General features: G+C 43.9%; 1 protein-coding gene across 1 annotated transcript in view; it reads right to left on the bottom strand.

The window, feature by feature from the left end:
* Positions 1-5,991: 5,991 nt before the first annotated feature.
* The window catches only part of SLC16A5 (solute carrier family 16 (monocarboxylate transporter), member 5), a 7,576-nt gene continuing 2,303 nt past the window's right edge, over positions 5,992-11,264 (bottom strand). The window contains exons 2-4 of the mRNA XM_009323753.1: positions 9,741-9,884; positions 7,888-8,748; positions 5,992-6,233 (exon numbers count right to left, since the gene is read on the bottom strand). Of these exons, the coding sequence (XP_009322028.1) occupies positions 5,992-6,233; positions 7,888-8,748; positions 9,741-9,884 (1,247 nt within the window). The remainder of the gene's footprint in view (positions 6,234-7,887; positions 8,749-9,740; positions 9,885-11,264) is intronic.

Here is an 11,264-nt window from a genome sequence, read left to right as displayed (position 1 = left end):
CGGCCGGCTGCCGAGCGTGGGTCCGCGGGTGGGGCGTGGGGCGTCGGGCAAGCGCCTTGCGGTGGTGTTTCCTTCCCCGGGGGCCGCAGAGCCTGTTAGCGATCACTGCGAATAAATGAGCGCGTGCCGCGGGTTTCAACTCCGTGTTTCGATATATGACAAAACTTTGATATTTAAACGCTTTGCTCTGGAAGGGAACTAGCCTTTCCTCGCTCGCTAGTTTTGGTCGAAAATGTTTCACGTGGAAGTATTTTTTCCTGCTCGATTTCAATACTGCTGCCCTTCCAGGTTCTCCGGAGTCCGCTGGAGTGGTGCTGCTCGGCGTGGATGAGCCCCGAGCCGCTGCCCAGGCCACGGCTCTGCTGACCGGCTTCTCCTCCGAGGGGCCTGGCGGAGAGGTGAACCGGTTCCGGACAGAGCTGCTCGCTCGGTCTCGGCGTCTCTCCGGGTGGTGGGTGTTCACCGTGGTAAAATACAGGGCACGCAGATGGTAAAGCGATGGCTGGGGCGGTGGGAGGGCGGGAGCGGGGCGAGATGCTGGAGGGAACTAAGGTTTTAGTTAGTTTCAGTTTTAAACATGGGATTGCAACTCATCGGCTAAAGAAGGACAATGGGAAGAGATTTTTTTGCCTTGTAAAAAGGCAAAAAGATTAGAAGCTGAGGGAAAAGGTAAGAAGAGGGCACAATACATGCATGGTAAGATACGTTACCTGGGGGGGAAAAATAATGAAGTGAAGCCAAGAAGGAGTGAATTAAAACAGCAGCAGGTAATTCCGCCCTGGTTGTATGATGCCCTGGTCTAAGCACAAAGCAGAGCAATTACATGATTCTGAACTAGCACAGTTCCGATGAAACCACTGTGATTATAAGCACCGCAAGTGGATTCAATTGTGGTTCATGTCGTGTAAATTATATAGGGTAAAGGTACATAAACATCACAAACTGGGGGGCTGGACTCTGCAGAAATTTGTGTTGCTTTTATTGAAGCAATTAAATGCATGGATGTTCTTCTGTAGATAAGGTAGGAAACAGGCTGTGAGCAGATGTCTGTTGTATTATCTCAAATGCAGTTGGTTTTCATATAAAGCAGATTGAACGTGGACTGATCCGCCAAATATGTGGCGTCAGTGACAAGCATGTTGGGCTGATAATCTCTCCTACTACACAGCTGGGTGTAGTAAAATACCTGCCCATGACCACATTAAATAGAAGGATGAGCAAAGAAGCTACACTGAATGCAGTAATGCTAAATCTTTTAACATTGCAGTGGTGTGGGAAGACAGAGAATGTGAAAGTGAAGGTATTTATTTCTACCTGGTATAAAAGTTTAAGCCAGGCCTGTGCTAGCAACTTCAACTCATCACAATTATCAGCTGAAGTTGGTATGTATATGTGTGTATGTATATGTGTGTATGTATATGTGTGTATGTATATGTGTGTATGTATATGTGTGTATGTATATGAAAATGATCGGCAAAGGTGCTACAGACTCCTATATTAGAATGTTTTGCTAGTGTATTAACAAATCTCTTTTAAGGTATGCCTTTGTAAATGGTAAGTGTTGACATGCTTTAAAGCCACATCTGTCATTACACAGAAAGTGAATGACTAATGTGACAAAGCAGGAGAAGAGAAAGCAAAGGCAGAGGACCTAGTCAGTACAAAAAGAGGTGATTAAGGATAATGGGATTGACTAATAAGGGGTGAAAACCAGTATTTAGAGAGGAAAAATGCAATGACTTCTGTCTGTAAGTACTAGATCTGTGGTCAGTCAGTATAATTTTGCATGCACAGAAGCAGTAGGAACTTTGTCCCCTGGAGCGGTTTCGCAGAGAGCAGTGTTTAGAAAAGGCTGGTGTCTGTGCTGGCTGAGTTTCAGGTGATGCATCTCCAGGTCACGCTATTCAGTGCGTGGCAAGAAGTAACCAGGTGGAGAGGAACACCTGTAACTTGTCTTCCTGGGAACTTCACGCTGTGCTCCTTCTAGCCTTTGTCTTGCATTGAGTTTAATCAAAGCTGGTTAAGAGATGTGAGAAACATTTTACGTTTAAGTTGCTGTGTTGGAGCTGCCTCCCAGAGGAGAGTTTGATAACATCCCCTGGTTTTGTAGACCTCAGAGATTTTATGCAGGAGTTGCAGACCGTGCTAGTACTGCTTACACGACCAGCTTTGTTACCAGCTGTGGGCTTGTCGTCTTTGTGCTGACTTACTGCGGGGAGTTTGTCCTGATCATCCAGAAAGATCACTTGGCACGCAGGCAGAGTTGGCTGGGGTATGTCACCCTCTTACTCAGGCTGTTTACTCACCCAGTATTGGCTATATTGTTTAATTGTCTGAACGGTCCAAGCACTTGCTGTTTGCCAGAATAGTTAGCACAGAATGGGCTACTATAGCTGGGGTATTCACAGCTTCAGGGGCTAGTCTAGTGATATCGATAGCACACCAAAGTTAGAATTCAGTGAATTTTCATTTCTAGTAGTTGCGTTTCTTTTCTTGCAGTTACTAGCCAGGTCTGCAAACAGCATGCCAAGCTCTTAATTTAAGTGATTTTGCATTTCTGAGGTGTTTTAGAATGTGTAAGTTTACTGTGACCTTTCTTTGGGTTTTTATTAAACTTTTCCGAGAACTACATTGGCAGAGTATCTCAGGCTTTTAAGGATCACGATCTTGCAATATTTCAGTATGAACTTCCTGGTGAATGTTTCATTGCAGTAAGGACAGGTGCTCGTTGCAAAAATGCTTAGCTTGCAAGGTTAATGATACTTTAAATGAGCAGGAAGGGATAAGAGGGGACCAGGCGAGCGAGGGACATTTATTTCTGGTCAACTTTTCTTGCTCTGCTGGTTCTCAGAGGTTTGTAACCTGGCGGAGGTATTAGTGCTTGTCCATAATTAAAGCCAGGGTTATTTTACTGTCTGTAGGTGTCTAAAAAAAAAAAAAAACCAAACCTGCTTCAGGGGGTGGTGGTAATTAAGCTGTGGTTGCCTTGCGTAATGGGATGGCCTTAAACTAATGAAAGGAACTTTTATTGCTTTATTTTTCTTCTGGGCCTCAAGATTCTTAAGGACTGAGTATTACTGCTCCTATATGATAGCTCTGAGGGGGAATATTTATTATACTGTAGCATGCTCAGTATCCATGGTCCCTTCAATTATGCTTTACAGAGCTCCTGCTTGGGGCAGCTTGGAGTTCAGGTTGAAAAGAGAGGTAGGAGTGGAGAGCTGTGGAACAGGAAAGGAGGGGGGTATTTTTCTCTATTATGGGAGCTCAGACATTTTATTTACCTGTGGAAACACAGCCTAAAACATTACCTCTTCTCTCTCCAAGATTTGTTTCCAACCTGTGGGTTGTGGATTATTTCTAAAAGGTCTGTGGAAAGTAACCAGGGGAGACAACCCTCTTTTCAGGCAGCTTAAATTCCGTAAGGCTGCTAGAAAGTGTTTAGTCAACAAGTTGAGAAAACTTAAAATAATGGATTGGTGAATTCATTGTTTTTCTTCCCAGAAACATCTGTCTGCCTCTGCAAATAAGTCCCAGTGACCCTGGTGTTGAGTCTGGGAGTGTCAAAAAGCAGCTCTATAAAGCACTCTCCTAACTTTCCATCCTAAATTATCTTGCACTGCTGTGCCCAGACAAGAAATAGTCAAAATAGATTTCTTTGCCATGGTGTAGGAGGAGCTGATCTCTGTGTGTCAGCTTCAGCTGGTGAGTACCTTCCCCACCCTGTATCTTCCAAGCATGCGTTAGACTATACATTTGCTTGCTCATGAGCCAGCTAGACCTAAATCTTTGCAGGTAGAGCAGCTGGCTCCACACAGGAGATGCATTCTATTGCTCCTTCAACTAACCTTTGTTTTCCTGTGATAAATTTTGATGGGTTATAGCTTACACCCTATCTTGCCTGTTTTGCCCAGGACATTTGTAGCAATGGGAGGATTTGGGACAATATGACCCTGTATTTCTGGAAGAAAACAGAAAGGAAATGTAGAAAGGTGAACAGAATTTAAATTTTAAGAATTGCACACAGAAAAAATGGCAATCTGTTCAGCTGCTTAGCTGTTTTATTTGCAGTCGCTAAAAGAGGTTCGGGACTTGATCCCTTTTCATTGTTTTTTTTGAGAGGGGGAAAGCCCCATCTTTTTCCTAGGAACATACAGCAAACATTGTTTCGGTAAGCTGAGAAGCACCAGTCCCTGTTTACTTTGTAGTTATGGACCATGTAAGCATTACACAAGTTAATAAACACCTGTGATGAAAGATGAGATATGTATGTCTCCCACTAGCCGTCTTATTTAAGTATATGTTTGATCAGGAAATGCAAAGCCTACTGGTTCAGTAATCCTAGAGCAGTACTGAAATACAGATACCACTGAGTGCTGAGAGCAGGGACCCTTCTGAAGGGCTGATACTTCTTCCACTGTAAAAGCCAGCTGTGAAGCCGTTATAGTCTTGGAAGACATTGGAGTCAGTTTTCCAGAGGTTTCATCCAGTGTGGGTTTTTTTGGTTGGTTGGTTTGTTTTCTCTGGGGAGCCCACAGCTCTAATGAGAACTGTTATGTCAAATTCCTAGCTACAAAACCAGTTTTCAAGATAAGCATTGCAGTTGAGTTGAAAGCTGTTACTTCTTCCATTTCACTCCCGTTTTATGCTTCTGTCTTTCTGATGGTTGTAATGTAATCTTCATCTGCAGCGCTTTGTGAGCTCTCTGCTTCTGTCAGATCAGGAATGATACGGAATACAAACAGTTTGCAACTCTAGCTGATGCTGAGGGAGGCTGGAGGTTGATGCAGCTCTCATCTAAGTACTTACAAGTGTAACACACAGGAGCGTAGCAGGAAAAGCCACTTAAGTCAAGGCTATATGGATATGAAAGCCAGTAACACTGACTCTTCTCAGTATACTTTTCCCCACAGATTTATTTGTAAGTTATGCTTGTGTTTATAAGATATGTAAGTTATGCTTGTGCAGACTTCTCTGTAATGAGAATGCTGGTGTAATTAAGTCTGAGAGTCTAAGACTAAAGAGCTAAATTTATTTACACAAGGGGGAACTACAGTGGCTTTGAATTTGGCCCTATATAAGGATGCATACACTTATTCTCAGGTCTACTCTTCCCTGCCCCCCCCCCCCCCCCAAAAAAAAAAAAAGTCCCAGTTATTGCTGGAAAGAAGTGTATTTACACAAGCCATGAGTCCTGTTTTATGATATATCAAGAAGCACTTGAGATATCACTAGTCATACAAAGGAGGTGCTCTAAGATTTGGGTTTTTTAATTTTTGATGCTCTGGAGTTGAAACTTTGAGGCTTTGAAAATGTCCTTGGCATGAAGAACTCATATATAAATATACCTCGTAGGAGAAAATATTTGATCTTACTAGAGGCTTGGCTGAGTTCTACAACCCATGCAGCAGCCTCCATATAATATTCAGAGATGTGGAAAATAATAACACACTTCCTGTGGAAAGTGTTTGTCTTGCCACCCCCAACATGGGAAGCAACCAGGAAACTTCATCTAAGTCTGCACCAAAATTGCATGTTCAGACGAGGCAATAATACTTTGTGAAAGAACGACCATTGTGCATAGCCATTAATACGTATTGTCCAGTGCTACCAGCTGAAATGTGTATGTGAAATTCCAGTGACTTCTTAAAGGCACTGACTTAAACCAACTGAACTGACACAGCTTTTGTCTCTCAGTGCTGGTTACCATGGCTGTTCTCCCATGGTTTGCTTTAGCAAAGCGCAGTTCTCTTTGTCCTTCAGCTCTTTGGCTGGCGCCGGGTCCTGGGCTCAGCCTGTGGTCTGGATGGCTCACGTGGAGTCTGACACGGCCCCACGGGGTTGGAAGTGCAGGGCAGAAGGATGATGACAGTTGTGGAAAGCAGACGCTTGTCTTCTCATCTGCCATCAGTGCTGGCCCTTGTGTAGCTTTGTACAGGCCACATAATTGTTTGTGTTCCTCTTTTTTTTTTTCCCTTCTTTTCTGTCTCTTCATATGCTTGTGATGTACACGACTGCTGGAGGGGATTGACTCTCAGACTGTGGTTCAGTTGGCGTTTCATTGTATTGATATCTGGAGGGATTATCCAAAGGTACTTTTGAAGCCTCTTTCAATTTGTTTTTTTTTTCCAGAGCGAAGAAGCTGAGCCCCATAAATAATGCAGCTGATATCAGGAAGAAACTGGAGTTGTAGAAGACATAGTGGAAATCACTAGTTATGTCCACCAGGAGACCTGAAATAGAAGCCACAGCTTAGTCGAAGAGAAGATGCATGCTAAAGGCAACTGGGTGACATTTACATAAATGTTAAACCTAAATCATTCATCACACTGCCATATACAAAAGATAAGCGTTCACAGATGAGTTAAGTTCTCTTCTCTAGATTCTAGGGTTTGTTTGGTTTTTTTGTAGTCACCACTCCGGTGATGTTTCTGCTTCTGTATAAAGTATTTCTCGATACACAGAAAAATCAGGAAAGGAAAGAAATTGTAACTTTTCCCCAGCCTGCTGATTGATTTTGTTTGCTCAGCAGAGGACCCCTGTGCCACTGTCACTCACTGGATTTTGTAATGAGTGACCCTGTTACATCCCAGGTCAGCAAATAGAACATATAAATAGAGAAATCTCTCAAAAACTGACGTGTTAGGGTCTTTAAACTGAAAACTTATCTCTAATAGTGTGTAGTCAGGGAGAGGAAAATTCACAGCACAGCAAGCATTATGACTAACATTAAGTGCCCTCAGTGTAAAACATTTAGAAGCACGATATATCAAATGAGTAATTTAATATTAATGTTATAGATGGAAAGGCGATACTCAGGTCAAATATATGATGCTGTCCTGGTTTCTCTATAGGCTGCTTATTTATATGGAAATACTGGAATAATGTTTGTTTGCTTGTATCCTTCAGTAAAGATTGGTGATATTTATTTTCATAGTGCACTTTTCTTTAGCAGATTTTAGGACTACAAATAGAAATGGCGCTGCTTTTACTGTACTTTGTTTCGCCCATCTGCCACTCCTATCAGAGATGTCCAAGAAAAGACCTTTTTTGCACTTTGAAAAAAGTGACTGACACACAAATGCCAGGGAATACCATGAAATATGGTGTATGTTATCATCCTATTCTTAGAACAGACCTTATTAATGGCACACAATTCATTGTCTGGAGAAAAGAACTAAAGCCTGAATTGGGGATTCATGCTCAGGTTCACGTTTCTTGTTTGTTAGTCTTTTGAATTTGCTGCTGTACTGCAGGAGCAGGTGTGTCTTGGACAGGTCACTTAGTGGCATTTGGAGTGAATTGTGAAATCTGTGAATAATTTATTGGATTGGGGTCATAACTAGCTCCTTTCTTGTCTCCAGAGGAAAATTAATACACTCTAGAACTCGGAAAGAAGAGTGAACAGAAGCTTTTACTATAAGGCTCTTGAATAATGTAGGACTAGTAATAATTCTGATCACAGTTAATTTGTTTAATGGGAAGTTTGCAATTCCTTGAGACTTCATAGATAAAACAATGCAAACTAGCAAAGCAGTGAAATGGTTCATAGACAGCAAGATCCTACCACAGTAATTCCTCTCTGTGTCTTGTCACTCACTGGAAGAAAGCTCTCCTCACTCCCATACCTATAAAACTGCCTACCAAGTGGGTAACTTTCACTGTCTGCTGTTGCAGTGACGCTTGGGCAGCTGCAGAAATGACACTCCTGCTGTGAGAAGGAGCTGATCATTCCTTTCTGACTCTCCCTTTTATATTGCTCCCTTTGCATAACTCGCCTGTCTGCATGAATTTGGAAACTCCCTCATTTCTTTATGCTCCCAAACTCTTGTCACCAGTGTCTAAACAACCGATTTTCCCCCAGCCTGCTTTAATAGCTTCTCTCACCTGTGAGAGGGGGTCCAATGAGGAGCGTGATACTCTCCAGGATGGTGAAGAGCCCTAGAGCACTTGAGAACCTGTCCATCTCCACCACATCCATCAGCACCTGGAAGGTGAGTGCCCCGATGCCACTCATGGCTATGCTGAGGATGACGCAGTAGATGATGAGCACGCTGAACTCGGCTGAAATGACACAAATGAAATTGCTCAGCCCGCAGAGGAGCACAGCCAGGCTGAACAGGTAGATGCGTCTCCCTGTGAAGACTCTGTGTCCCGAGAGCAGCCCTGTCAAAGGCCGTATGAAGATGTTGATGAACCCGATAATGGAGATGAGGAGGGCTGCCCTGCGTTCCTCCACCCCGTTCTGGATGGCATAAGGCACAAGGTAGACGTGGGGTAATGCAAACCCCATCATCATCCAGGTCACTCCAATAGTGTAAATCTGGTAACCTTTGTTTTGACAGAAGATGTCAAAAGCCAGGTACTTCTGCAGCATCTGGAAGCATGCAGTCCTTCTGGTTTGCTGCTGGAGCTCAGGATGGGGGGAGGATGCTCCATTGGACAGTTGTGCCCCTTCTGCTCTTTTCCCTGGCTCTTCTGCAGGCTTGGGTGACTGGTTGACTGATGCAAGCTGAACTGGTCTCATGATGGCTCCACAAACGCAACAGTTCAATAGTATTCCTCCAAAGATGAGAAAAGTGTTTCTCCAGCCCATCTCATCCAGCAAGTATTGAGAAAGCAGTGGCCACAGCGTGAAACCGAGAGAGACGCCAGTGGATGCCATGGCATTGGCCAGCGTTCGCCACCGTACAAAGTAGTAGCCCAGCACAGTCACTCCTGCCTGGAAGCTGAAGCATGATCCCAGACCTAAAGGTAGGAATGAAAGAGAAAATGACAGTGCATGATCCCTCTGCCATCTTAAAGGATGAAAAGAGCCCAAATCCAAAGTGCACCCACAGATGACTTCATCTGCCACTGAAGCATTTCCTCGGCTGCCAGGCTGCACAACCCCCAGTGATTAATAGTCAGAAACCCCACACAAGGGATGAAGAAGGATGTTGTGTGCATATTAAACTCCTTGTGTTCTTGGGTATGCTTATCTAAGCTGACATTTGTCTGGGGCACGCTGCCATTCCTAAAATTGTTATGGAATTGTTCATTAAAAACTTGTTTGTTATACCGCATGCAACAAGCAGTGCTGCTTTCCTGACACTTTCATCAGGGCTCAGGGAGTTACTTGTTTCTCTCTCTATGCAGTGGACACAGCTTAGCTTGCAAGATCCAACAGGATTGGTCCCAAAGTAACCTGGCTGAAGAAATTAATTTCTCTGTGTTAGAAAAATGCAAGAGTTGAACATTAGTCACATAGGAGAAATACTTGGAAAGGAAAGGTTCCCATCTGTTACTTCTGTTCAAAACCAACACGTTCTTTTGTTAGAAAAAGATACCTCCGTGTTTCCCCAGATTGGGAGTGGTGAAATACAAGCCCAGGGAACTTGGGAAGGATGTTGTCCCAACACATTACATTCCAAGACTGAAAAAAACTCCCTTCTTCAAAGACAAAAGGCTGAGAAACTACTAAAAAGAACAGACATCTTTGTTCTCCATTTCGCCCTCTGGAGACCTGTAGCTTTTTCCAGAGAGAAGCACTTTCCAGTGAGCTTGGCTGGATGAGGTGTGTGTTAAAGGGGTGTGAAGGGCAGATCTAGCTGCTATATGAATCCTGCTGTGCCGTGAGGCTTTTGATTTATCCTATTTCACAGATGAATGGAAAAACGTGAGCACTTAGTTGGGACTCTATTTCCTGTCTCTCAAGTCAAGCACAGCAGCTGGTTTTCCTGCTGTTCTTTGGTACTTACCAGTGATGAGGCCAGCTGTTAAGTAAAGCTGGCTGATGGACTTGCAGAAGGAGCTGGACACCATGCCCACTCCGCTGAGCAGGCCTCCCAGCATCACAGCAAACCTGCAGCCAAATCGCTTCACCAAGACACTGCAGAGGGGCCCTGGAAGCAAAGAAGCAAAAGGGGAGCAGTTAGGGAGGAAGGATATATTCCGTACCTGCTGGACTGGTGCAGTTATCAAATGGTTTAGCCTAGAGACCTTGAGGATTGTCCCAACAGCACAGTGTAGTAGGGGAGCTGGGAGGATCAGGGAATATATTTTCTCTTCCTAAGTGCATGGTCAGCTTGTTAGCTGAGGGGAAGGCTCCTGTGATGTGCTTGGATTTTGGCCATCAAGTAGGATTTCTAAGCTTCCCTGTGATGGATTTCCGTTAAAACTCCTGGAAATGGAATGGAAGAAGGACCTTCAAGTGTAATTCTGTTCTCACATGATATAAATTCTGGGAATGATTTGAAAAAGGAGAGGACTTGGATTTCTGTGCCTCTGAGTAAGAGATGCTAAGCAGAGTGATATTCCTGTTTGCATATTTCCACTCTCATTTCACTGTGTTTTTCAAATATTCTGCCACAAAATCTCCTAAATTGCCCTTGGTGTCCCGCTACCTAGGTGAAACTCCTTGCAAGAGAAGGCACATTGACTCTGAACTAGATCAAGAATGGGAGAAAAATAGACGTCGTTAAGGAGGACTATTTGAAAATGGCTGGAGAGGTACATTTGTGTCTGCATGGGGATCAATCTAAGCTTCAGGCAGTATCATCCAAGCTGCAGCTTGTGGAGTCTTGCAGCTGTCCTGCAAGTCATCTTCCCCAGGAAAAAATAAGATGTTATTGTCAGTACAGCTCTTTGCACATGCCTGTCCTGGCATACCTGGCAGGGGTGGGTAGGTTTAACCGTGTCCACTTCCAAGAGGACACAAGCCGAGGAGCAGACCGCGCTCATCCTGGTTCCCACTCCCACACCTCCGGCACAAACTCCGCAGAGGCAGGAGTGAGACCTGGGTGGTTCCGATGGGCCAGAGCCCAGCTCTGCCCTTCTTGGGCAGAAACCTGCATTTTATTGTGTACCTACGTTGCTGGCAGGCTTTACTAGGAAAAAGTTATGTTATTTCATCAGAAAAAGCAATGAACAAATAGGCATGGAGGTGTGTTTAAGGTCAGGTAATTCTTTAATTTTCATAGACTTCTGGTGAATTCCATGAGATTGTGGTAAATTACCAGTTTGTTAATGTCATTTAGCATCCTTCATTTTGGGGTAGGAAAAAATTAGTTCAGACCTGCTGGGTCTGGGTCCCCCATCAGTGGGAAGCATGTTTCTCTCTGCACGCTCTGGAAAAAAGGGATCTGAAGGTACAGTTTTTCCTGTTCCTTTGAGGATCCTCAAGGTTTTCCAGTTTGTTGTTTTTTTTTCCCCTCTTCTGAACACTTAAAGTTATAGAAGCAAATGCAAAATGACTGTAAGCTTCAGAATTAGGAATCAATCAG

Source organism: Pygoscelis adeliae, unplaced genomic scaffold (genome assembly GCF_000699105.1).
Source record: "Pygoscelis adeliae isolate BGI_AS28 unplaced genomic scaffold, ASM69910v1 Scaffold75, whole genome shotgun sequence".
NCBI lineage: Eukaryota > Metazoa > Chordata > Aves > Sphenisciformes > Spheniscidae > Pygoscelis > Pygoscelis adeliae.
The sequence above is the reverse complement of the archived record's forward strand: the minus strand, read 5'-3'. Positions and strand labels throughout refer to the sequence as shown.